Source organism: Pongo pygmaeus, chromosome 1, assembly GCF_028885625.2.
Source record: "Pongo pygmaeus isolate AG05252 chromosome 1, NHGRI_mPonPyg2-v2.0_pri, whole genome shotgun sequence".
Classification (NCBI taxonomy): Eukaryota; Metazoa; Chordata; class Mammalia; order Primates; family Hominidae; genus Pongo; species Pongo pygmaeus.
Window position 1 is genome coordinate 152,500,631 of NC_072373.2, and position 26,458 is coordinate 152,527,088.

At 36.3% G+C, this 26,458-nt stretch overlaps 1 protein-coding gene across 10 annotated transcripts in view; it reads left to right on the forward strand.

The window, feature by feature from the left end:
* ZZZ3 (zinc finger ZZ-type containing 3) overlaps positions 1 to 26,458 on the forward strand; it is a 120,620-nt gene that overhangs the window by 40,956 nt on the left and 53,206 nt on the right. For 4 of the 10 annotated variants that reach the window (XM_063653940.1, XM_063653944.1, XM_063653941.1 and 1 more), the window contains exons 2-4: positions 2,133 to 2,266; positions 2,342 to 2,404; positions 4,176 to 4,331. In XM_063653940.1, the coding sequence (XP_063510010.1) occupies positions 4,309 to 4,331 (23 nt within the window). In that variant the 5' untranslated portion in view covers positions 2,133 to 2,266; positions 2,342 to 2,404; positions 4,176 to 4,308. Of the gene's footprint in view, positions 1 to 1,208; positions 1,327 to 2,132; positions 2,267 to 2,341; positions 2,405 to 4,175; positions 4,332 to 10,357; positions 11,914 to 26,458 lie in introns of those variants that run through there. The other 6 variants (XM_054480154.2, XM_063653939.1, XM_063653937.1 and 3 more) reach the window with 3 other exon arrangements.

Sequence of the window (26,458 nt, forward strand, 5' to 3'; positions counted from 1 at the left end):
GTGTGGCTTATATCCTGGTTGTATCACTAGGGCTGTATCTTCTAGTGAGATTTACGTAGTCTTTTGAAGTGATTATATGTGTGCTGTGAATCTGAGATCATGTAATCTATTTAACACAGTAGTACCAGTGTTAAGACTGCAAGAAGTAGGAAAAGTAATTCTTTTCAGTGAAGATTGGTTTTGGGTTTGTTTTTGGAATGCTTGAATAGTCAATGAATTTTATTAGTACATGAAAACAAGCAAAGCTCTGTTCCAAGGGAATAAATAAGATGGCTTTAGGAATAGGACTTAGATAGTTTGTTTTCTATTTTGTATGCTTTTTAAAAGACAAAATGCTGTCTTTTAAACTTCTAGAAGTAAGTAACTGTAGTTAAATAATTCAAATGAAAAAATTACTGTGTATTGTCATAATTCAAAGCAGTGTTTCTGCTGCAGAAAGCATATAACAGTTTTGCAGAATGCTTAAGTTCGAAATGTATATTGAATGAAGTGAAGAACACAATACAGGGGCTATGAGTTTTGGCTAGTTTAATTTCCTTGCTTTTGTTACAAGAGAGGTCATGACAATTTTTAAACTTAAAAAATACTTAGATTGGTTTTTGTTTTTTTTTCTTTGTCACCCAAGCTGGAATGCAGTGATGCAATCTGGTCTCACTGCCCCTCTAAGGATCCTCCCTAGCAGCTGGGATTACAGGCGCACACCACCACATGTGGCTACCTTTTTCTATTTTTTTGTACAGATGAGGCCTCACTTTGTTGCCCAGGATGGTTTCAAACTCCTAGGCTCAAGCGATCCTTCTGCCTTGGCATCCCAAAGTGTTAATTTTTTTATGGTGTTACTTATATGGTTTTAATATTTGAAAACAAATGAATAAGGAATTGTGTTTGAGGATAGATAATAGTTTCTCAATCGCTCTATTGTTAATGAAACTTCTCACTGAGAATATCTGAATGGTTGACACCCCTAATAACAAGTTTTATCCAGAAAGCATCTGTAAGGTTATCTGCATTTTCATTAAAAAAAAATTTGTTTTTGGGGTAGGGTTTACTCTGTTGCCTGGGCTGTAGTGCAGTAGCGCGATCATGGCTCACTGCATCCTCATTCTCCTGGGCTCAGATGATCCTCCCACTTCAGCCTACCAAGTATTTGGGACTACAAACACACATAACCACATCTGGCTAATTTTCATTTTTTTTTTTTTGTTTAGAGAAGAGGGCTCACTATGTTGCCGAGGCTGGTCTTGAATGCCTGAGCTCAAGGGATCCTCCTGCCTTGGCCTCCCAAAGTGCTGAGATTACAGGCATGAGCCACCATGCCTCGCTAAGGTTATCTGTATTTTCCACGTAGATTTGTACTCTTTTTACTGTGTAGTAGAGTGGTACAGCATGATGAAACATTTTAGAATGCCATTCATACGCTGCTTTCTTTGATATGTATGAATGAACATTCTTTTGTAGCTCATTTTTTTCACTGATAAACTGGTTAAAATGACTTAAAATTCTGTACAGTGCTTTTGGTCATCATTGCAAGTATGTAGATCTGTTTCTTCGACTTGTAACCATCAACCAAGTCTGTTTTTAAGAAGCTTACCTTTAAGGAATGTTTGTATACCTACATCTCAGTTTATTTTAAATAACATTTATTTTCTGTTTACTTCCAAAATTACTTGAGAAAGATATCAGATGTTTAAAGTGACATTTAAAGGACAGTCATTATCTTTTTCTTACTTCATTTTTAAGCATTATAGATTTATTCCCTAAAATATAAAACACACAAAAAAGTACTTTTCTATTAATGGAGAGTAATTGTAGACTTAAGGAAAATGACATATATCTATATTGGTAGTAAGAAAAGGAACCTGAGGAGCTCTTCAATTTGTAAGGGTTTAAGTGTAGAATTAAATTTAGAATATTTGTATGTGGGTACTCTCTGAGAAGAACTTGGAAGTGTTAGCCAATCATCTTAGTTTGTTGAAGACACATATTTCACAGCTAAATGTAAGGAATTACTTGTGAAGTTTAGTAGAAAATGAAGTGTGCTATACAAGTGTTTGGAAATATTACCAATTTTATTCACAAATTTGTAAACAGTAACACATCTATAGTGACTATATTATGGTTTCCCTTCACAGATATCAAGTTGTTCTAGTACGACCATATAAATAAATAATACCTGAAGTCTCAGTGTAACATGGACAATTAACAGTGATGACAGATAAATACAGACGCATGGGGATCAAATACTAGGCGAAACGCTTTTTAAAAGGTAAGAAATAATGTAATCTTAATTAAGGCCAAGTGGGGTTTAGTTAGAAGTAATTGATTGAAGTTTCTTTTTCAGTGTATCAGCCTTTTAAGAAACACTGCAGGATCCTGTCTATCTTAATGCTGATAGAGCTCAGCTGTAAGTATCAGTTCTGTGAAAATAACAGTTGCAGATAATCTTGCCTGCTAAATATGGTAGTGGATAATGTTCCTATAGTGAACTGTATTCAAATAGAGTAGTTATGTGGTTGATTAGAACTTGATAGAGTGCTACTAGGACGCATTCCAGTATGCTCAGAGATATACTTTAAGTTGTAGATGTTCCTTGCTTTTGATGATTGCTACTACCATCACACACTGTAAAACATAATGTTTTGCCATGTTTGTGAAAGGCTTCAGTGTTTGGTACAAAGGAGTTGTGACTTGGAGTCTGTTATAAGAAGAGTGGGTTTTCAAGTCAAGGGTTACTTTATGTAGGATCCTGTTTTCACTGAGCTTCTCCCATGTTAACTTAGAACATTTCTTAATGTACTGTAGTATTAAATGGTTATTAGACAATTTTCCTACCTTGTGCTTTTTAAAGCATTTCCAGGGCATGTTGGGGAGAGGTGGCATCTATAGATATTAGATATTATTAGCCCTGTTCCCTTTCTAGCTGACTAGAGCAGTAACCTATTTTTATTATGCAGTAAGTCTGCCTAGTAATTACAAGATTTTGTAATTATATCAGTCTTTAAGTTGTAATGCTTTCCCCAAAATGTATCACTATTATAATATCTAGTTTTATGCTTATAATAAAGTGACAGTTTCTGTCATAAACATCTGCTGGTCTTTTTCTTAGTCCTCTTCCTTGTTTTCAGATGGGCACTCATAGTAACCCATTTAGCCAGATTGTACATTCTCTCTCTTTTTTTTTTTTTTGAGACTGAGTTTCGCTCTTGTTGCCCAGGCTGGAGTACAATGGGGTGATCTTGGCTCACTGCAACCTCTGCCTCCCAGGTTCAAGTGATTCTCCTGCCTCAGCCTCCTGAGTAGCTAGGATTACAGGTGCACACCACCATGCCTAGCTAATTTTTTGTATTTTTAGTAGAGATGGGGTTTCACCATGTTGGCCAGGCTGGTCTCGAACTCCTGACCTTGTGATCCACCTGCCTTGGCCTCCCAAAGTGCTGGGATTACAGGTACGGGCCACGGTGCCTGGCCTGTACATTCTTTGAAAAGGATATCATAATAAATTATTATAAAGTAAAAACCAGACTGTTCTAAGAAATGAAATGTAATTAGATTAATTAAATTGTCTGGCTAATTGGGTACTAAAATCAGAAAAACCTTGTTGTTCTTTTCTTGTTAAAAATACATGTGCCAAAAATAATAGAAATGTCCTTTTGTAATTGAATTTTGTAGCACTTGAATAAGCATCAAGGTTATCCTATAGGTATAAAAGATTTGGTTGATTATTTGTGTGATTCTTTTATGCATAATCTAAATGGTTATGTATACTTGATGTCGAGAATTTGGAAAGTCCTCTAGGACGAGAGTAAGAGATGATATTATAAATTCTGTTATGAGAAATGCTATCAAGGGCAATCTTTAGATCACCGCAAAAAAAATACTGCCTTAGAGCAGTGTCTAGAAAAGAGCAAGTCTCATTTTGACTCAGTTCAAACTAATATTGAGTTGTAAGGATTTGGTATATTTCAGTATCTTTTTGGTTTGCTTTTGTTGATTTCTAAAAATCCTATTTCAGTTTCTTAGTATTCTTGAGGCTACAGAGTTACCAAGAAGCATGAAAGATGTCACTATGAACAGATTCTGTACCTGTATTTCTTCTTATTATAGAAGGAGTAAATCTATTAGCATAAGTTCATCATCTTCTTTAATCCTTTTTTTTTCATTATTTTATTTTAAAGAAAGAAATTTAGGAGGTTCTAGTATTCTTCATGGCTGAAGCTGAGAGAGTCTGAAACCCTGATGCTTAAGCTCCATTCTAGATCATAGCTCCAACTCCTTCAGGATATAAGGAAAAAAGATTATATTTCCACAATGATAGATCTTTGGTTGTACAGGTAAGTTATTTAGTTTTGCAGTAGTGAAGACGACTATAGTTTGACAACTTCTTTTTTTTTTTTTTTGAGATGGGGAGACTTGTTATTTTTCCATACATCCTCAGTGTGGCAACTTGTAGTTTGGCTGGCTGTTTATAGGAGTATGGAGCTGCAGGGAATGGGTTAGGAATGAAATATTTCCCCCCCTTTTTTTTCAATGGGGTATAAATGAAGTGACTGATTATGTTGGAATTTTTTACTCAGGAGGCATTGTGAAATTCCTTGACTTCCTTTTCCCGATTGTCTTTTAAAGTGTGTTTTCATTTGCTTTTGTCTATCTGTCTGTCTGTTTGACTGTCTGCTTATCTGCCTGCCTACCTACCTACCTACCTACCTACCAACCATCTGTCATATATCAGTTTCTCTTAATGGGAAAGAAATAAGAAGTCTCTTTATGTAAGACAATGCATAATAGAGTTCCCAGACTTCAAAGAGGTGACTATTTAAGAACCTTAAGTTGAATTGCATGGGTGGGTTACCAGCCAGGTTTTACTCTTCTGCTTTTAACATTATAGATATGGTGGTAATTGCACTGCTGAGGTATTGTCTTAAAATAATTATATGACAAACGTGGCCTCAACATTATTAAATAGTTTATGTTTAGACAACTAGGAAAAGAATCATATTGGTTACACTTTCCAGTTGCATTTGCTCTTTTTTCCTTTTACTTTGGTTTGTCTATGTGAATATATACTGGTATCATGACCAGTTTACTAAAAATTTTTCACTTAATAAAACTAAATATTATGATAATAAATATCAGCTAGAACATTGGTGTGATGGAAGATTGCCAGCTGCTCAATTCCCAAAATAAACTTTACCACTTTGGTGATTATAGTAGGAACAAAAGCTTATAGGCAAGGTCTTTGAAATATCTTTTTGAAATTTCTTTCTCTTAAGTAAATAGCTGGAGAAGTGTGTCACTAGGTGGGCCTTTTTTGTTTAATAATTATTATGTGTTTTAGTTCTTATTCGTACAGTTCTACAGGTATGATCATAGGAGCTGGAAATTTATGACCTGAAACGTAGTTGATAATGCTTCAGAGTGTTTTTCAGAATCCTATAGTTATATTTGGGTAACAGTAGATTCAAATTTATGAGAGGGCAATTCAGCAGCAAATATGTGGGTAGGATATGGGAAATTATAGGTAGAATTGAGGGCTTAATATGAATGGACAAGTTGAAATTTGGTTGGCTAGTCCTTCTCAGATATGGCCTCCAAGAGGATGAGAATTTATGAAGGTGGGGAAGAGAGGAAGGGAGTCTGGTTAATTCTAGTTACTGACCACACTCTCTTTTCTCTGAATTCTAGAAAGTGCGACCATTCATTATTTGGTAGATAACATATAGGAAAAACTGCAGTGTAGCTGTTAGATTGTGTTTTGCCCATATGAATATGTTAATTAATGGCTTCCCTTATTTCTAAAACTAGATTGATTGCATTTCTAATTTCAGATGGATGCTGGCTAAGGTTTTTACCATATACCTCTTATTTTGTTAGCCAACAGGGTTATTTCCTGAGATAATTTGTAAATAAGTTCATTTTTATTCCTTAACAATATTTGGCAGAAATATAATTTTGTACTCTAAGCTTCTTTATTGTATTCTTAAGAAACTTTTTGCGATGCAGCTAAAATGAGGAAAACAACTGCTTTAGTCTATAATATTTTGCTAAGCTTGGCAAAACAATGTTGAGACTTGGTTGAGATAATACAGACTTTTTATTTTTTATTTTCTAACAGATAGGGTCTCACCATTGTCCAGGCATTTCTCAAACTCCTGGGCTCAAGTGATCCTCTTCCCTCAGCCTCCTGAGTATCTGTGACTGTAGGTGCCCCCACTTCCCTGCACCTGCACCTGGCTAATCTAGACATTTTTGGTCCCTTTTTATTAACTGAATTTTGCACTCAGTTTATTAGATACTTATAGAAAGTATGTACCTTTATATATGCCTATCCAAAATAGAAAAGATATGAAGAAAAAGGTTAGAACAGAAAAAAATGATCAGGGGGAAGATTAGCAAAATTTTGTTTAACTCTTATCTTAATTTTAACCAGTTTATTACCTCAAGTGCACATCACATGTTAATTTCAGGCAAGATATTTTTATAGTCTTCCATTTGGTGCTTCCTTGGTCTTATTTATAAATTTTTTTATTATTAGGATCCAGTAAGAAATTAAAGGGTATTTTATAAATAGGTCTAATTTAGTTTGAAACTTGATGACTATTATCTTATTAGAATTCTGTCTGAGTTCAGTAGCCTAAGGCAGTGCTTCTCAAACCCTAATACATACATGAATCACCTAGGAGCCTAATTCACTGGTAGGTCTGAGGCAGGGCCTCGTATTCTGCATTTCTAACAAGCTTCCAGGAGATGCCCGTGATTGAGTTGCAAGAGTCTGAGGCACCACAAGGATCCTTGTTATAAAACAAGTTCTCTTTCAATACAGCCCAATAGCACAGAATTTGAGAATCCTAGAACTAGGGCTTTGTTCTAGTTATTGAGTGAAATAAAAGCATTTTTAGGGTACAGAAGAAATGGAAAGAAGCTTAATCTTTTATATTAATCAGTGTTTTCATATTTTATTTAACTTTTGTATTAATCAGCGTTTTCATATTTTAATCAGTGGAATGGTGAAAAAGTAAGATAGGCCTCACTATACGTGTTTTTTTTTTTTTTTTTCGAGACAGGGCCTTGCTGCCATCACCCAGGCTGAAGGGCAGTCACATCACTACACCCTTGACTTCCCAGGCTCAAGTGATCCTCCCACTCAGCCTCCCTAGTACATGGGACTACAGGCAGGCATCACTACACCTGGATAAATTTTTTGTATTTTTAGTAGAGACAGGGTTTCGCCATGTTGCCCAGTTTGGTCTCGAATTCCTGGGCTCAAGTGATCCACTTACCTCGGTTTCCCAAAGTCCTGGGATTACAGGCCTGAGCCACCATGACCAGCTTATAGGTGATATTTTATAGTAAAAAACATATGTATTAAAAAAAGGTTTTTAGTACTACTAATAATAGGTTCATTTCATCCAAAACAACCTCTCTTTGAGTAGTTTGTATGGCAAGGCAGATTTTGCTCCCATTCAGATTGGTGTGGAAAGAAAAGGTTAAGGAAGTCTTATTATTGGAATAATTTAAGAGGTTTATATGCCCTTAATTGGGATTGCATTTTAAAAAGTAAAGACTAACAGATTCTTTTGTGTGTTTATAAAGTATTTCTATTGTCAGTATTATTTTTGAACCATAAATTATGAGTATAATTGAATTTACATTAAAGATAATATGTATTAGATTTTGTAGGCATTTTAGTTATTAAATTAACTTAGCCTTATGCTTTTTTTGTGCATTTACATACATATTTAATATTTAAAAATAAGTAATCTTAACATTTTAGAGTGCCAGATTTGGATACATGAAACAAATAAGTTGCTTTTCATGTATTTCAGTTTGTGTTCTTTTCTTTTTATTTTTTTTTGAGACAGAGTCTCGCTCTGTTGCCCAGGCTGGAGTGCAGTGGCGCGATCTCGGCTCACTGCAACCTTTGCCTCCTGGGTTCAAGCGATTCTCCTGCCTCAGCCTCCCGAGTAGCTGGGATTACAGGCATGTGCCACCATGCCCTACTAGTTTTTGTATTTTTAGTAGAGATGGGGTTTCACCATGTTGGCCAGGCTGGTCACGAACTCCTGACCTCAAGTGATCCGTCTGCCTCGGCCTCCCAAAGTACTGGAATTACAGGCATGAGCCACTGCCCCTGGCCAGTTTGTGTTCTTTTAAAACATCATTTGAAGTTTAACTTAAATGTTTTACAATTAAAAGTAGAAAATTATGGGACACTCAGTGTTTGTTACCCATGAAAGAAACAGAAAGATTGTAATCTTCATGATAATGTATTAGCAAACGAGAATTAAATGTCAGCAGTTCTTTTAATGAATCCCCAAAACAATGAAAGTTTACTACTGTAAGAAATGTTTCTAAGTTCTGATTGCTGTCTCGTACTTATTGTTCACTTGGTTGCTATGAAATTCTCTAGAACAAATAACCATGCTTTAATTCCAGGGCTAGTTTTGTGATTCTTACAAGATTTTAAAAAATTGTTAATTAAAAATTTAGAAGTATGCCATACTCTGAGACAACACTAAACTCAGCCAGCTTAAATATTTTACAGGGCACTTTCTCAGTTCACTTGTCAGCAGGCAGGAACAGGGAGATTATTTCCCGTAGTGTTTCTTTTTTATATGTGGTAGCATGTTGCTGTGTCTTCTGTAATTCTTCCAAACTTTCCACTATTAGATAGTTCTAGTTGAAGCAAGGAGAAATTGTGTTTGATTTTTAGGGGTAGGAGTCAGAATGGCATTTGGAGGTTTACATGAGAAGGGAGACTGTTGATGACCAAAGGCAGGAGGAAGGGACTGTGAAACTTTGCACTGTTGCCACCACTGGCCTCTTTCTCTAACTAATCATCCTGCATCTCATTCAAAGTTAGGAAATAAAATGACAGGGTACCTTGTGAAAACTAAACAGAAGAGGAGTGGGGGAATAGAGACTTCAAATATTAACAGCTCCTTTATTCTGCTTGATGGGAGAGCCTCTGGAAAATATCACCAAATCGCTAGTTTACCCAAATGGATCAATCAAGGCATTTTTCTATATCCCTTACATTTCTGTCATATAAACCTCAAGCATCCACACCAGAATACCTGCTCATCTCCCAAACTACACATTAAAACTGGCACTGGCATATGCTATACACAGGAGTTCAAAGAAGGAAAGGGTGGGATTATAGGAGTAGTCTTGATTTCTTAAATGTAAGTATTTGCTTCAGAGGCTTCTTCTCCATTTTCTTTTCTGGTCTTTGGAACACTACCTTTCACTTGCTAATTTATGGCTTTATTTCTAGAGACTAGGAAGGCTTGGGTTTGCTTTGTTTTGTTCTTAGCCAATGCAAGCTAGCATTGTGATTTTTGTCTATTTAGTTATGAAAAATTATACTGCAATAAAAAATTTTTGGATGCCAGATTATTAGTTATTAAGGGATTTGATCTGAAACTCATTTTAGCAAAAGTAAATTAAAAAGAGGAGAGCCTGCCTTTCTATATACCAGGAACATTTTGAAAGAACACGAGAAATGATTGGAATAGTTTTTTGAAAGATAGCTGCTATATAAGTTCAAGATTATTATTTTATTTATTTATTTATTTTATTTATTTATTTTTTTGAGACAGAGTCTCGCTCTGTCGCCCAAGCTGGAGTGCAGTGGCATGGTCTTGGCTCACTGCAACCTCTGCCTCCTGGGTTCAAGTAATTTTCCTGCCTCAGCCTCCTGAGTATCTGGGGTTACAGGCGTGTGCCACCACACCTGGCTCATTTTTGTATTTTTAGTAGAGACAGCATTTCACCATGTTGGTCAGGCTGGTCTTGAACTCCTGACCTCGTGATCCTCCCGCCTCAGCCTCCCAAAGTGCTAAGATTACGGGCGTGAGCCACTGTGCCCGGCCGAAGATTATTTTAATGACCAAAATGAAATCACATCTTTAGGATAGATCTCTCCTGGGTATTTTATGCCTATCTGAGAGGCAGATACACAGTGAGGCAGTTATGGTCTCTAGAGCCCTGCCTTGCTACTTACTAGAGTTGTGACCTTGGATAGATTACTCAGACTGTGCTTTAATCTCATTCGTGAAGTAGGGATGATAGTAGCACCTATCTGAGTTGTTGTGAGACTTAAGTGAGTTAATGTATGTAAGGCATATAGAAAGACCCATGGAACATATTAAGTACTGTATGCTTGTTAGCTATACTTTATATCATTATTGGAAATGTTAAAGAATTTTTATCACATAATTTAATATTGGCAGTTATATAGGTAGTTATAGACTATAATGTCCAAGTATACTTGGATTAAAAAGTTATAGCTTTATACTTTCGTTCTAGGTATATTAACTATTACCTTTTTCTCATTATTTTGTTTACATTTTTGAAGGTTTCCCAATGAGTGGATCATGATGACCGTATTGTAGGGACTTGCCATAGTATGGCTGCTTCCCGATCTACTCGTGTTACAAGATCAACAGTGGGGTTAAACGGCTTGGATGAATCTTTTTGTGGTAGAACTTTAAGGAATCGTAGCATTGCGCATCCTGAAGAAATCTCTTCTAATTCTCAAGTACGATCAAGATCACCAAAGAAGAGACCAGAGCCTGTGCCAATTCAGAAAGGAAATAATAATGGGAGAACCACTGATTTAAAACAGCAGAGTACCCGAGAATCATGGGTAAGCCCTAGGAAAAGAGGACTTTCTTCTTCGGAAAAGGATAACATAGAAAGGCAGGCTATAGAAAATTGTGAGAGAAGGCAAACAGAACCTGTTTCACCAGTTTTGAAAAGAATTAAACGTTGTCTTAGATCTGAAGCACCAAACAGTTCAGAAGAAGATTCTCCTATAAAATCAGACAAGGAGTCAGTAGAACAGAGGAGTACAGTAGTGGACAATGATGCAGATTTTCAAGGGACTAAACGAGCTTGTCGATGTCTTATACTGGATGATTGTGAGAAAAGGGAAATTAAAAAGGTGAATGTCAGTGAGGAAGGGCCACTTAATTCTGCAGTAGTTGAAGAAATCACAGGCTATTTGGCTGTCAATGGTGTTGATGACAGTGATTCAGCTGTTATAAACTGTGATGACTGTCAGCCTGATGGGAACACTAAACAAAATAGCATTGGTTCCTATGTGTTACAGGAAAAATCAGTAGCTGAAAATGGGGATACGGATACCCAAACTTCAGTGTTCCTTGATAGTAGGAAGGAAGACAGTTATATAGACCATAACGTGCCTTGCACAAATTCACAAGTGCAGGTCAAGTTGGAGGACCACAAAATAGTAACTGCCTGCTTGCCTGTGGAACATGTTAATCAGCTGACTACTGAGCCAGCTACAGGGCCCTTTTCTGAAACTCAGTCATCTTTAAGGGATTCTGAGGAGGAAGTAGATGTGGTGGGAGATAGCAGTGCCTCAAAAGAGCAGTGTAAAGAAAACACCAATAACGACCTGGACACAAGTCTTGAGAGTATGCCAGCCTCCGGAGAACCTGAACCATCTTCTGTTCTAGACTGTGTTTCAGCTCAAATGATGTCTTTATCAGAACCTCAAGAACATCGTTATACTCTGAGAACCTCACCACGAAGGGCAGCCCCTACCAGAGGTAGTCCCACTAAAAACAGTTCTCCTTACAGAGAAAATGGACAATTTGAGGAGAATAATCTTAGTCCTAATGAAACAAATGCAACTGTTAGTGATAATGTAAGTCAATCTCCTACAAATCCTGGTGAAATTTCTCAAAATGAAAAAGGGATATGTTGTGACTCTCAAAATAATGGAAGTGAAGGAGTAAGTAAACCACCCTCAGAGGCAAGACTCAATATTGGACATTTGCCATCTGCCAAAGAGAGTGCCAGTCAGCACATTACAGAAGAGGAAGATGATGATCCTGATGTTTATTACTTTGAATCAGATCATGTGGCACTGAAACACAACAAAGAGTATGTGTAAATATGGTAACCATGAATTCTGCTTTGTTTATTATTCCCCAAATTTTTCAGTGTCTATTCATAAATGTCTATTCATAGTGTTTTTATTACAGCCAAAATTAATGTTTTCACTAAAATTTTAGGTTTAACATGATTTTCTCAACTCTTAGAAAAACTCCAAAAAAAGACTTAAACTCAACTTTACACATGTGTTCTATGACAGCGTGGTCTTTCCAGTTCTGATATTTCATGTGTCAATTAGAAAAGACGTGGTTGGTAGTGTTTTTGTTTTTTTAATATGTTTTATATCATTTTTAGTTAATTTATACAATGGAAACATTTTGAGTCACCACAGTATGCTTTGATTTAAAGTTCTAGATAGCATAGGACAATTAATGAGTGCTTAGACATCATCCAGATATGTGAAGTCTGGCAGGCTTGACATCTACTTTTATCTTAGTTACTTACATTTAATTCCCAATTAAATTTTTTTTATTAAAAAATGTGCTTTATGCATCATCTTTGACTTTGACTTAGAGAAGTGGATATTACTATTAACACTATGACAGTATATTGTAATTAGCATATTAGCAAGGGTTAGTCTACTGGATAGTTTACCATTTGACATAGCTTTTCCTGATACTAAATATAAAGGAAGACTGTATCTTAAAATATTATCAGCTCTCAACCTTTGCTAAGTCACTGTTGTAAATAAAGAATTCTGTATCCAAATTGTTCACAATATTACTTGCTTAGATTTCCTATAAAGTATTCGGGGCCATAGCACAAAAGATTTGGAGCTTACTATGTCTAGATAATCCTGAAAGGAACTAGAACACACAGTGCTCATCATAAATATCATGATTAGCAACAATAAAAGACAGACTTATATAATAAGTTAATTACCTTTATTGCTACAGGGTAGGCTTTTGAATTAATATCACAATCAGATTATATAGACTGTACATAAATACTTTGATTTGAGGAACATTTCTAATGGTTTTGATGTGACAATTGCCAGACCCTGGTATGTGTCAGATCAAAGTATCAAATCCTGGTTGTGGGACATAATATTATTTTTGCCATGCATTGTAGATAGTTTAGATTTGTATATGGTAATACAGTGGTCTTTCAGCATAGGCCTCTTCTGAAAAGTTTTCTTCTGCTCTCTTTTGAAATACTATCTTAATACTGTATTTGATAGTTCATGTCATCCGAGCATTTTACAATTTTGTGAAAATGTTAGGAGTCTTGAGTATTTGGAATATTTGAAGTCCAGTTTTAGATAGCAAAACAACTCATAAATGAAGTTTTTTTTGTATTAGAAATAAGTTGAGTTCTGCTGTTCATATATACTGTCAGTTTTTTTTTGTTTGTTTGTTTTTGTTTTTTGTTTTTTGAGACAGCATCTCACTCCGTTGCCCAGGCTGGAGTATGGAGGTGCAATCATGGCTCGCTGCAACCTTGACTTCCCTGGGCTCAAGCAATCCTCCCATCTCAGCCTTCCAAGTAGCTGGGACTACAGGCACATGCCACCACTCCTGGCTAATATTTTTTTGTATTTTGTAGAGGCAGGTTTTCACCATGGTGCCCAGGCTGCTCTTAATCTCCTGGGCTCGATTGATCCTCCCACCTCAGCCTCCCAAAGTATTGAGTATAGGCATGAGCCACTGCACCTGGCCTAGTATCAGTTTTTAAAAGTAGACCTGTTTATCTGCAGTGCAGGAAAGGAGAGCATATGTCTTAGGAAAATACCAAAAACTAAAGAAATGTGAATTTTTATAAAATGATATATGTTAGTTCTGTTCTTCGCTTTTTATTTAGTCTTGACTCGTTATTGATTGTGGAAATTTTTTTCTAGTAATTCACTGCAGTATTACTTTTTGTAAGAGATTTCCTGATAATAATTCTGAAGGATGATGTTCACATAAAACGGTTATCTAAAGATACAATCATAACATTGATATTCCACATTCATAACCCTTTGAGGATGAGAACAATACAGCTTAATTGGTGCTTTTATACATTTTATATAGTGTGCTTTTATATGTTTATTTTTCATGCATTCCTTAAGATATAGAGACTCCTTTGGAATTTGGATGCTAGTTGCTTTGTTAGAACAGTGTTTTCAAATTAATGCCTCATTGGGTGACATTGGGGAAAAAATTACTGATTCTTGCTTTTTTGCCTTGCTCCAGATCTTTTGAAGGATAGCACTTTTTTTGTTGTTTTTTGTTGTGGAGACAGGGTCTCACTCTACCACGTGAGCTGGAGTGCAGTGGCACAGTCATGGCTTACCGCAGCTTTGAGCTCCCAGGCTTAGGTTATCCTCCCACCTCAGTCTCCCAAGTTGCTGCTGGGACTACAGGTGCACGCCATCACACCTGTCTAATTTTTTGTAATTTTAGTTAAGACAGGTGTTCGCCATGTTGTCCAGGCTGATCTTGAACTCCTGGGCTCAAGCGATCGGCCCGCCTTGGCCTCCCAAAGTGCTGGGATTACAGGCATGAACCACTGTACCTGGCCAGGATCGCACTTTTGAAACTTTTCTCTTTTTTCTTTTTTTTCAAAGGAAGCAAATCAGAAATGAGATGGAGTATCATGATTAGCATCTCAGAGCTAATTTAAGGAAAATTGGGAGAGGGTGTTTGATCATGTCAGATCTAATCTCTTTCAGTAAAGTCTCTCTTTCCTCCCCCATGCCTTCATTGTCTAGAGCCAAGAGATGGTTGGATATAATGTTGGCTCTTTTTAATCCAAGTTGCCATTGCTAAAAATAGCATCATGACACCTGTCTAGTGCTTTCAAGTCTCAAGTAAATTTCTGGCAGTTTGAAAATGATGTTAAAAAGCACTTGGGTTTTAAAAAAAGGTGCTTGAAGGAGATGGTTTATTATCTTCCTGTACACACATATGTACATACCTTGTCAAATGTTACTTCTCTTCCTTATTCTCTCTATGCTAGAAACATTCTCCAGGTAATTGCTTTTTGAAATCGAGGTTGAGCATCGCCCAGCCTAAATATGAATATCTCTACCAGTAGGGAATAAATACTTCTTGATAGCCAGTTTTAAAAGTAAGTTGTTAATAGAAAATACTGAGCATGGCATAATTCTTTGTCTAGAGCCAGGAGGACATAACTCTGTGTTATTCTAGTTGAAACTTTTCCTCTAAGCTAACAGTGATCAACAGCCTTCTATCCTAGTGTTCAGCTTATAGTTTATCTGTCTTGTGTGCAGAGATATCCCATATAAGGTCATCTGATCACTTGTAAATGTTTGCAAAAGTATTGTGTAGAATCCTAGTCTTAGATGTGATTTATGGTAAATTAGGCAATAGACCAGGGAAACAAATCTGTGGATGTTCTGGGTACTAGCTTGATGCCTCTCTAGATGCCATCCCTCTTCTCTAGCACATAAATCCACAGTGTGCTTTTATATATTTATTTTTCCAAATGGAGAACCCCACTGTGAGAAAGGGACCAGAGAATATCTTTCTCTCTGGCAAGATTCCATCTGTGGATTATTTTATTAGACATGCCTTCTGAAAGATTAGGGGTGGAGGATCAAAAGAAATATTCTTTATCTGAAAGCTCTTTGATCTTCAGGGTTGATAGAATCTGTTAAAGTGGTAAATAATACAGTAACTAATGACTTCTTTTTAGGCATAAATAGCCTCACTGAGTGAGATTATTTACTTAACTGTGATTGCCCTTTTTGTTTGGGAATTGACTTCTTGCTAATTTTTGAATCAGGAGCACTTAAAACAGATCTCTAAATTTTGAAGGTCTGGCTCTAGGAAGCACAAGTGTGGAAGATTTTAGGTCTTAGGTTTTAATGTTCAGATCGTTTCTTCCAATTCAAAACGTAATCACTGGAAAATAAACTTCTAAATGAAAATGTGCTTTGGTCAGCTGCCTCTGAATTATCATTGTGCAACATTACTTAAATAAATTTGTGTTTGAAAGACCTTGGGTATCTTCATTTAAGGATCTTTGGTATTATAACCAAATTTCATGAACAGATAAGGGGGTGAAAAGTCAAATTTAGGGATTCTAGATTCTTGAGATCTTACAAAGATTAACTCATTGATAACAGATTGCTAACATTTATACCAGTTCTTAGTTTCTAGATAATGAAACTAAGATAGTTATTGCTCATCTAAGAGTGTTGCTCAGGTACTCTGCAGGTGAGAATATTATTTTCAAGCCACATTAAAGAGTTTCTAAGAATTGTGTTAAACTTGGTTTTTGGAAAACGTTAATGATAGTAAATAATTATAATATGTCCTTGTATTGCACCATGCTTATTTCATAGTTGATTAAACAAACATTTGATATTTTCATCAATTTTGGAAGCTGCATAGAGAAAATCTTAATCAGTTCTTGGAGATTTACTTATTGAGAGTCTACTTTTACTGTTGGTCAAAGTAATTTCTTTCAAGGGGCCAGAAAAACTCCAGGATCTTGCTTAAAAATCACTAGAGGAGTCATCCTGCCCTGAATAAGATAATTTTACATTATTTACAAAGCAATTTCATTATTTACATTATTTTACATTATTTACAAAGCAATTTCATTAGCTTCTCATTTGACTATCATGACAGTTTGAAAGTAGACAGGATAGGCACCGTTATACAGTCCCCATTTCCTAACTCGTAATTAAGAGTTTTAGATTATTTTAAGTAACATAATGAATTACTAAATAGGATCAGACTTCTATCTTTTAATTACGAGTTTGAACTATACTTGGTTACCTCATCCAGTGAGGACTTACTTCATGGACTTTTGGGTTTCTATGTTGAGAACCCTCATGGAGCAGATCTTGGGGACTCAGTTGTCAGGAATTCTTTACCCTGAGGTTAAGTTCTGTAATTGTAGTCATGATTATCTGATTTTTATTTGTTACAGAATCAGCATTATAGGTAAGTAATTTGCTTTATTTATTGAATGAAATACTTTCATGTTCACTGTTTTAAAGAACGTCTTATTTGTGAAGAATAAACTGGTGAAATAAAACTATGGCTATAGCTGATTTCAAATAGAGGATTTGGATAATTTGAAAAGAATACTCTGGGGTATTTTCGAATGTGGTAGGTATATTAAAGTCAAAGATTACTAAGGAAAACTCATGCTTGGTGTACCTTCTCAACTCACCAGAAAAGGCTGTAGAATAATAGCCGGATTTACCCCTCTGGTCTGGCACAAAGATTAATGGGAAGAGAGAGGTAGCTTTCTAAAACAGGGGTCCCCAACCAGTCTGTGGCCTGTTAGGAACTGGGCTGCACACCAGGAGGTGAACAGCGGACAAGCAAGTAAAGCTGCATCTGTATTTACAGCTGCTCCTCCCTGAGGTGCACCTCCTGTCAGATCAGCAGTGAAATTAGATTCTCATAGGAGCACGAACTCTACTGTGAACCGTGCATGTGAGGGATCTAGGTTGCACGCTCCTTATGAGAATCTAATGCCTGATGATCTGTCACTGTCTCCTATCACCCCCAGATGAGATCATCTATAGTTGCAGGAAAACAAGCTTAGGGCTTCCACTGATTCTACATTATGGTGAGTTGTATAATTATTTCATTAGATATTACAATGGAATAATAATAGAAATAAAGTGCACAGTAAATGTAATGTGCTTGAATCATCCTGAAACCACCCCTCCTGACCCCGCCATCACCCAGTCTGTGGAAAAAATTGTCCTTCATGAAACCGGTTCCCAGTGCCAAAAAGGTTGGAGACTGCTGCTCTAAAAAATATGTAATTTTTGCTTGTAAGTAGAGTAAGCCATTGACTAATCAAAACATTAAGTGAATTTTTTGCTTTTTCCTTTGAATACCAACTTGTTTTGTTTCAACTACTGTAGATGGTATCTAAAAGTGATTCTCTGCTGTACTCCAAGTATATTTGTACCCAACTATAATTTAACCTTTTCTTTTTTTTTTTTTTTTTTTTGAGACAGGCTCTCACTCTGTCACCCAGGCTGGAGTGCAGTGGTGCCATCTCAGCTCACTGCAACCTCTGTCTCCCAGGTTCAAGTGATTCTCCTGCCTCAGCCTCCTGAGTAGCTGGGATTACAGACATTTGCCACCACACCTGGCTAGTTTTTGTTTTTTTTTTTTTTTTTTTTTTTAGTAGAGACAGAGTTTCACCATGTTGGCCAGGCTGGTCTCGAACTCCTGACCTCAAGTGATCTGCCCCCCTCAGCCTCCCAAAGTGCTCGGATTACAGGTGTGAGCCACCATGCCTGGCTTAACCTTTTCTTTTTGATTTAGGTTCATCTTTTTGACAGAGGTTATAAAGTAATACTTCTCTGGCATCATTGCCAGTATGGGTCTTTTTTTTTCCTGTGGTAAATGATTTTGGGCTACTTGGTTTTTTGTGTTCTTATAATCTGTTTCTTTTCTATGTTCTTTTCTAAGTGCTGTGACTTTATTGTTTTCTTCATTTTTGTTGGCTTTCATGAGTCACCTTCCTTTAGTAACTAAGACTTTCCTTCTAATTGACTGCTTTTAGTTTTCTCTGAAATTGGGTATCAGAATGACACTTGTCAGAATTATGTCTCATGATTCTTTTTTAGTGATTGATACATTGAGGAGTTTATCTTTGAATGAATATGTGTTAATGTGTGGGATGTTTGATTGTGTTTTCTTGTTTGTATGCTTTCCGGTTTGGGGGCTGTGTTTCATGTAAGTTACCAGATCTAAATTCTGAATAGAGAAACAATAATCGTTTCCTTATATATGGTAAGAAAGACTCAGTTAGCAACAAACCTCATCTAAAACAATTATTTATCTACAATTTTGACACTAATTGAAGCTTAGCTTTTAGTTGCAGAAACTTATTTTTGGTAATTTTTTTATAGAAGTGTATAGAAAAAAAACCCAACTTTTTTCCTTCTATACTCACTCTGTCTCAGTACTTTACTTCTGACACCAGATCTATAGGAAACCTCAACAGTTTTTCTCTCTACTCACACTCAACACTTCTGTGACCAGATTTGTGGTGGTTTTTCCCACTGACCAATTCTCTGACTCAGTTGAATGTCCTATGATTCCATTCAATATTCTGACACTAACTGGAGTTAGTGCAGACCCCACAGGTTAAGGTCTCCATCCTACAAGACTGCCTCCCACTTCAGAAGCCAATCACAAATGGTAGGTCCTCAGGTTACCCACAGTTTCTGTCTGACTTGGCTACAAATTGGAGGGTCCCACCACCCCCTCCTCAGATTTGATAATTTGCTAGAGTGGCTCACAGACCTCAGGAAAACAATTTACTTATTATGGCTGATTAATTACAAAGGATATTTCGAAGGATCCAAATGAAGAGTCAGATGAAGAGATATGTACGGCAAGGTCTGGAAGGGTCCCAGGCACAGAAGCTTTTTTTCCTGTGGAGTTTGGGTCAGCAGCCCTCATAGCTCGTAGATGTGTTCACCAATCTAGTAGCTCTCTAAACTTTGTCTTTTAGGGGTTTTTCAAAATGGAGCTTCATTTCTCAGGCATGCATGATTATTAACTCAATCTCCAGCTCCTCTAACCTCCCCAGAGCACACAAGGGTTGGGGCTTGTAAGTTGTAATGATGGCTTGCTCTTTGTAATGACCATCCTCCACCCAGGACTCCACCCAGAGTGACTTTATTAGAACAAAAGGGTCTCCTATCATCCAGGAAATTCTAAGGGATTCAGGAACTCTGTGTCAGGCACTCCTGTCACTCAGGAAATTGTAGAGGTCTTAGGAGCTCTGTGTCAGGAACTGGGATCAAAGACCAACTTTTAGGAACAAAGATTTTTCTAGCATCCCTATTTACAAGAGTTTTAGGAGCTCTATGCCCAGAACTGGGAGTAGAGACCAATATGTTTACTTTTTATTATTTCACAAGTAGGCTTAGGAATGTTGTATTTTTACATATTAGTAAGAAGAGTATACCATATATGCTATTTTTTGTGTTGTTTCATGTTATCAGATATTATAATGTATAGTAATAAATGGGAAGATCTGTGTTGTGATCTACTTCTCTTTTTTTTGGTCTCACTTTTCAGTGGAGTCTTTTTGTTTGTTTAACTTTTATTTCTTTTACTGTGGAAAGCTGCTTTTGTTTGTCTCTTTATTCTCTGATTTTAACATAGGGAAAATCTGAATGTGGCCAGAGGAGACTAATAATTTGTGCAGGACCCTCTCAGGCAAGATTTTCTGTGGTGTGCTATGATTGAATTTTCACATGTCTACTAATCTTGGGAATTGGATTATAGACATTGTACTTATGTTGCTGAGGGTCAGGATTTTGTTTTCTTTCCTTAAAAAATGTTGACATTTGTTCTGACAGGCAGTTAATTTGGGGATAAATTTGGTCCTGTTAAGGCTTGTGCTTACCTTTGTTAGGGGAAGTACAGAGTAGCCTGTTCTCTAGATCTCGGTTAGCCTTGTATAGTATGGCCTTAGTGATATCTTGTTTAAAGAGGTAATTTACTGTGGTTGATAGAATCCTGAATGTTTCTAGCCTTATGAGGACACTGTTAGTTGTTCTTTATATAGCTCCTTGGTAGTTGTTCTTTGCTTGGTTTGTGGAGTCTCATCTTGTGTGTGCAGCATTATATTCAGCCAGACTCAAGAGGACCTCTATGCAGATAGCATTGTTTGTCTTTCTGTGTTGCTTCTTCCTTTTTGATACTCCGTCCCACAAATTCTAGCCGCTTCAGCTTCCCCAAACTGTTTTCTCTCTGTCCGCTCAGCAACACACCTCCCTGTTCTATAGTACTGACAGTACTTCCAAGTAGAAAGACAGGGTGATAATAGGGCTTATTTCATCTGTTTGCCCTCTTTCACAGATCACAGTTACGTGCTTTCTGTTGTCTAATGTTTGGAAATAGTTATTATTTGTATATTTTCTCCAGTTTTGTAGTTGTGGATGGCAGGATGGCCATTCCGTGTCAGCTACTCTGTTATGACTGTAAGTGGATGTCTCTGATGTAATTTTAGTATGCACTGGGTATGTTTTTTCTTCCTATAATACTCAACCCCAAGCCTGCAATTTGATTATCTGGGGATTACTGTGGGCGAGCTTTTACTTATACCTTAAAAAATAGTTTCAGCAACTTCTTTTTTTTAAAGAAGTTGAAGTCAGAAATTTTAACAGTAGGAATTTTAATTGAAGAATGACGGTAACTTTTACCTACCTGTTTTAGTTATGATTAGGTATTGCTGAGGTTGGAACAGAAATAAAAATTAGGTTACTGGTGAGATAAAGTTCATGAGGATGGGGAAAAGAGAGAAGGTGACATACAAAAAGATATGAAACTTTTTTACTAGATTTCAAATGGTAATTCTAAGAGTCTAAGGAATTACGTATTTGTTAGCTATTTTTCATAGATAGATATTTCAAGGATTTTTGTTGTACCAGATTTGCTGTATAATATTTTAATAAAGCCATGGTGAATATGTTCTTTTTCAATCCAGTTTCTAGTAAATGGTTTTCTTTTTAAATAAATTTAAATGTAAAGTATTTTGGAGAAATTTATTTTTCCTTGTACTTTAATTTTTACCATTTGTGTTGGAAAAATTTGATTCAGGGTTTTTTTTTTTTTTTTGCTATTTTTCACTTGTTTTACATTATCATTCCTTTTAGTTTATTTTGTTTGTTTTGTTTTGTTTCTTTTGAGACAGGTTCTGACTCTGTCACCCAGGTTGTAGTGCAGTGGCACAGTCTAGGCTCACTGCAGCCTTAGCCCCTCCGGCTCAAGCAATCCTCCCACCTCAGCTGCCTGAGTAGCTGGGACAACAGGTGTGTGCCACCACACCTGGCTAATTTTTTTTTTTTTTTTTTTTTTTGTAGAGACAAGGCCTCACTATGTTGCCCAGGCTAGTTTTGAACTCCTGGCCTCCTTCCTCGGCCTCCCAAAGTGTTGGGATTACAAGCGTAAGCCAGCACACCTGACCCTTTAGTTATTAACGCATTCATATATTTTAACTAAAGGTTCTCAAAACATAATTAAGATTATGCTTAAACTTTTAGTTGGAGGGAAGGATCATGTTATTGTCTTAACATGTGAGATTGAAAAAGTGTAAGATGTGAGATAAGAGTACAATAAAAACTGGAAGTATATTCTTTTTTTCTTTTATTTTATCATTATTATATTTATATTTTTTTGAGTCAAGGTCTCGCTCTGTTCCCCAGGCTGGAGTACAGTGGTGTGATCATGCCCTCGATTTCCTGGGCACAGGAAATCCTCCTGCCTTGGCTTCCCAAGTAGCTGGGACTACAGGTGCGCACCACCACATGTGGCTAATTTTTATATTTTCTTGTAGAGATGGGGTTTTGCCATGTTGCCCAGGCTGGTCTCAAACTCCTGGGCTGAAGCCATCCGCCTACCTTGGCCTCCCAAAGTGCTGAGATTGCAGGTGTGAGGCACCATGCCTGGACTTTTTTTTTTTTTTTTAACTTAAATTTAAATCTAAATTTAAATTTAAATTTTTATTTCTTAAATTTTTCCCCAAACTCTTTCTTCACTGAATTTTTTTTTTTAAAGGGAGGGTCTCACTGTGTCACCCAGGCTCAAGTGCAGTGACACAATCATGGCTCACTGCAGCCTTGAACTCCTGGGCTCAAGTGATCCTCCCGCCTCAGCCTTCTAATTTTATTTAATTTTTTTTGTAGAGACAGGCTCCTTCTCTGTTGCCCAGGCTGGTCATGAACTTTGGGTGTCAAGTGATCCTCCCAAAGTCTTGGGATTACAGTTATGAGCCACTGTGCCTGGCTAGTATTGTTTTTTTGAGACACTAATTATAACTAGATAATGTTTTTATTTTCAAGATGCTTATATTATTTAGATCTAGAATCTCACTATATTGTTAAACTTTATTTTTAAATTATTTACCAAATCAAGGTGATTGGGCTAGATTTGAGGAACTCTACATCTGCCTTCCAATTATTTTTCATTGGCAGTATGATGCTAAGCTTTTGTTTCTACAAAAAAACTTTATTTTGATTTCTGTAGTTATAATTAGTGTATTATATACATGGTTTTGGACTCACTTCTTTCTGTGTTCTTGCCCTTACTTTTGGCACTGCTTAGGCTTCAGTTACTGGCTTTGTTCTTCCTTTGCATCCTCTCTCTGGGTGTTCCTACTCACTGCTGTGGCTTAAATTACTATCTATATACTGATAAATTTTGAAATGCCTATCACCAGCTTAGATTATTCTTGAGTATCAGACCATTTAGTAGATAGCTGCATTTCCATGTCCCATAGTATATCCAGTGGAACATGTCTGAAACTGAACTTATTGCTTCTTTCATACTCACACTGAATATTCACATTTTTTCCTTAATTTGGTGGAGTCTTTTTACTTGCCCAATCCAGAAAAAGCAAAGTATTCTTCAACTACTTGTTTACTACACCTTCCTCTCCTACTGTTCTTACTGATTCAACTCAGTTTCCTTCCTTCCTTCCTTCCATTCTTTCGTTCTTTCTTTCTTTCTGATGTAGGCCACTGCCATCTCTTTTCTGGATTACTTAACATACTTCCTTATTTGCTTTCTGTGGTGCTAGTTTACTTTGCCAATGAACTCTTATACTGTAGCTGGAGTAAATGTCTTAGAATAAAATCGACTCTTTAAAATGAATCATTGCATGATTTTTAAACATGTCTTTTACTGTCTGCCTCTCACTCTACATTCTATTCCAATTGAATCTTGATTTCCTTAGTTCCTTAATTATGGTCTCTCACTCTAGGCCCTCCTCATATGCCTAACTGCCTGCTCTACCTTTTCCCTGTTTTCTTGGTTATTGTGCTACTTCTACAAAGCCTTTCTGAATTTAGACATCATATTCTCTGAGAAATCTTTCTTATCTTCAGGACATTAATTAGTTGCTCCTTGTGTGCTGTGTTGTAGTTATAATTGCCTGTAAATGTGTACAAGAGACCATAAGCTCTTTGAGGGAATCATGTCTGTCTGGTTGGTTGATGTATCGGTGGTGAGATTTCAAGCATTATACTGCTTTGAAAATGTCAGAGAAAAATTTAGCATGCTTTTCATAGTAGAAAAATTTAAATACCATTATTTGACTTTCAAGATTCTGAATTTTATATAACGTTAGTGATTTTTTTAACATTTAAATTTTTGAAAGAAAAGATAAATATGCGATATCATCATTCATATGGTTAATTTAACTCAGCTATGCGGAGACATATAAGAGGAGTCTCATGTTTACAGATGAGTTGCCCGAGTTTGTTACCTAGTGGTAAAATCATGTTTTTACATGGTCATATAAGAAATGTAAGTTCAGTTTTTAATAATACCAGACTCCCAAAGAGAAGTCATTGTGTTATAAAATAAATTTATGTTTGGTATTATCAGAATGTTTTATATGATTGTAAATACAATTTTACAATCTAGAGTTTTGCCAGTAGGCATTAGAAGCCTACAGAGTGGTTAAGAATTTGATTGTGGTTGTCTTTACTGAATTGAAGGACTTGAAAGAAAATGTGTGTCCTTGCCTTTTTATGTGTGTCTGTTCTATTAAAGATTTTCAGTAGAGGATAGTACTCAACTTTCTCGGTAAAAACTCGTAATTTTGAGTAGATGCTACAATTAATTTAAAATGACATGTGCTGTGTCTTTGGAGTTACTATGAAATGATAGCCTACATATAGTTTAACATACATGTAGTTTGGGCTATATTTGAGGTATGTCGTTTGTTACAGGTTAGTTTTTAACTAGAAGTTACTAACTTGTCTCTGTTATATGAAACTTTAATGTATTTGTAATACTAGAATAAGAGGTAAACATTTTAGATTTTACGGTGGATTGTTTCATAGAATAGGTAATCTAAAATTCTGGAGTAGGGAAATATCAAGGGAATCTTGATCTGACTGATTGTCAGGGGTTTTTTTCTAGATGATTGTGAAATTTTTATTCTGTTAGCTATAATATAGTTGCATTTAGCTTTCTATTTTAAGAGAGAAAACTCAAGAATTCTGTGGCATATATTTAGAAAAGCTGAACCTAGGGATAAATTGAAAAGGTCATCTTTTAAGGTCTGTTCCCATAAGAATCCTTGAGTCTTCAGGGGAAAAAGACCGTTTTTTGAAGGCTGTAATGATGTGATTAAAAAACACTGACAGATTGTTTTAAAATTTCCTATACAAGTTACTTAAATTCAGTGACTAGTAAATAATTTCTTTAAGCTATTTAAAACTAACAAGGACAGTAAAGTTAAGGTAATCAGAACTTGTTTGGAGCTTGTTGCAGGAATCAGAAATTCACTCAGAGTATCTCAAACAACAAAGGGGTTTATTTTAAATGATAGCAAACAATCTTACGAATACTCATGATCAGAAAACAAATTCGAGGCAGGCCTCATGAAATTATAACCTGTCAGCATTCAAGATTATATATACTCTCTCACCACTGCTTGTCTTTGTACAGTACAGGCTAGTTTTTCTTATTTTATTGATTTTTTTTGCACACTTTCTTCCTTTCCCCTGAAATTTCATTTTGCAGATGGCATTGGCTTCCTACTGTGCTTGTCATGATCCCAACTTTATATGACGTTTTATTCCCAGAGCCTCGTCACAGTCTCTAAAGAGAACCTGGTTCTTGACTATCTAATAGATTGGCTTCCTTGGTCAGTCCATCCTTGGCCGAATTATCAATTGTCAGGGGTGGGATTATTGGACCAAAAAAAAAAAAAAAAAATTGGTCTACTCTTCTAGAGCAAGGGTATATCTTCCAGCAAAAAGGTATGTGGGCAGGTTGGTAGGCTGCCAAAACATGCTCATTATAGACCATTTAGCTTTTTGGGTAAAATTGTGCTCTTGGTCAATTAATTGTTTATAAAATGAGATATGGAAACACTAATACATTGCTGGTGGCAGGGTAAAATGGCACACCCACTGTGGATAACAGTTTGGTGGTTCCTCAATAAGTTAAACATAGAATTACCATATGATTCAGCAATTCCACATTTATTTATTTATTTTTTGAGATGGAGTTTTGCTCTCTCACCCAGGCTGGAGTGCAGTGGTGCAATCCTGTTTCATTGCAACCTCTGCCTTTTGGGTTCAAGTGATTCTCCTGCCTCAGCCTCCCAAGTAGCTGGGACTACAGGTGCTTGTCACCACGCCTGGCTAATTTTTTTTTTTTTTTTTTTTTTCAGTAGAGGCAGGATTTCACATGTTGGCTTGGCTGGTCTCCAATGCCTGACCTTAAATGATTCACCCACCTGGGCCTCCCAAAGTGCTGGGATTACAGGCATGAGCCACCACGCCTGGCTCAGCAATTCCACTTTTAGATGTATACTCCAAATAATGAAAGATAGGTGTTTAAACACGAACTTGTATACAGATGTTCACAGCAGCACAATTCACAATAGCCAAAAGGTAGAAACAGTTCAAGTGTCCATCAGCTGATGAATGGATACACAAAACAAGGTATATCAATACAATGGAATGGTATTCAACTGTAAAAAGGAATGAAGCTACAATATGAATGAATCTTGAAACCATTGTACTAATGAAAGAAACCAGACAAAATAGGTCATATATGTTTCTATTTAT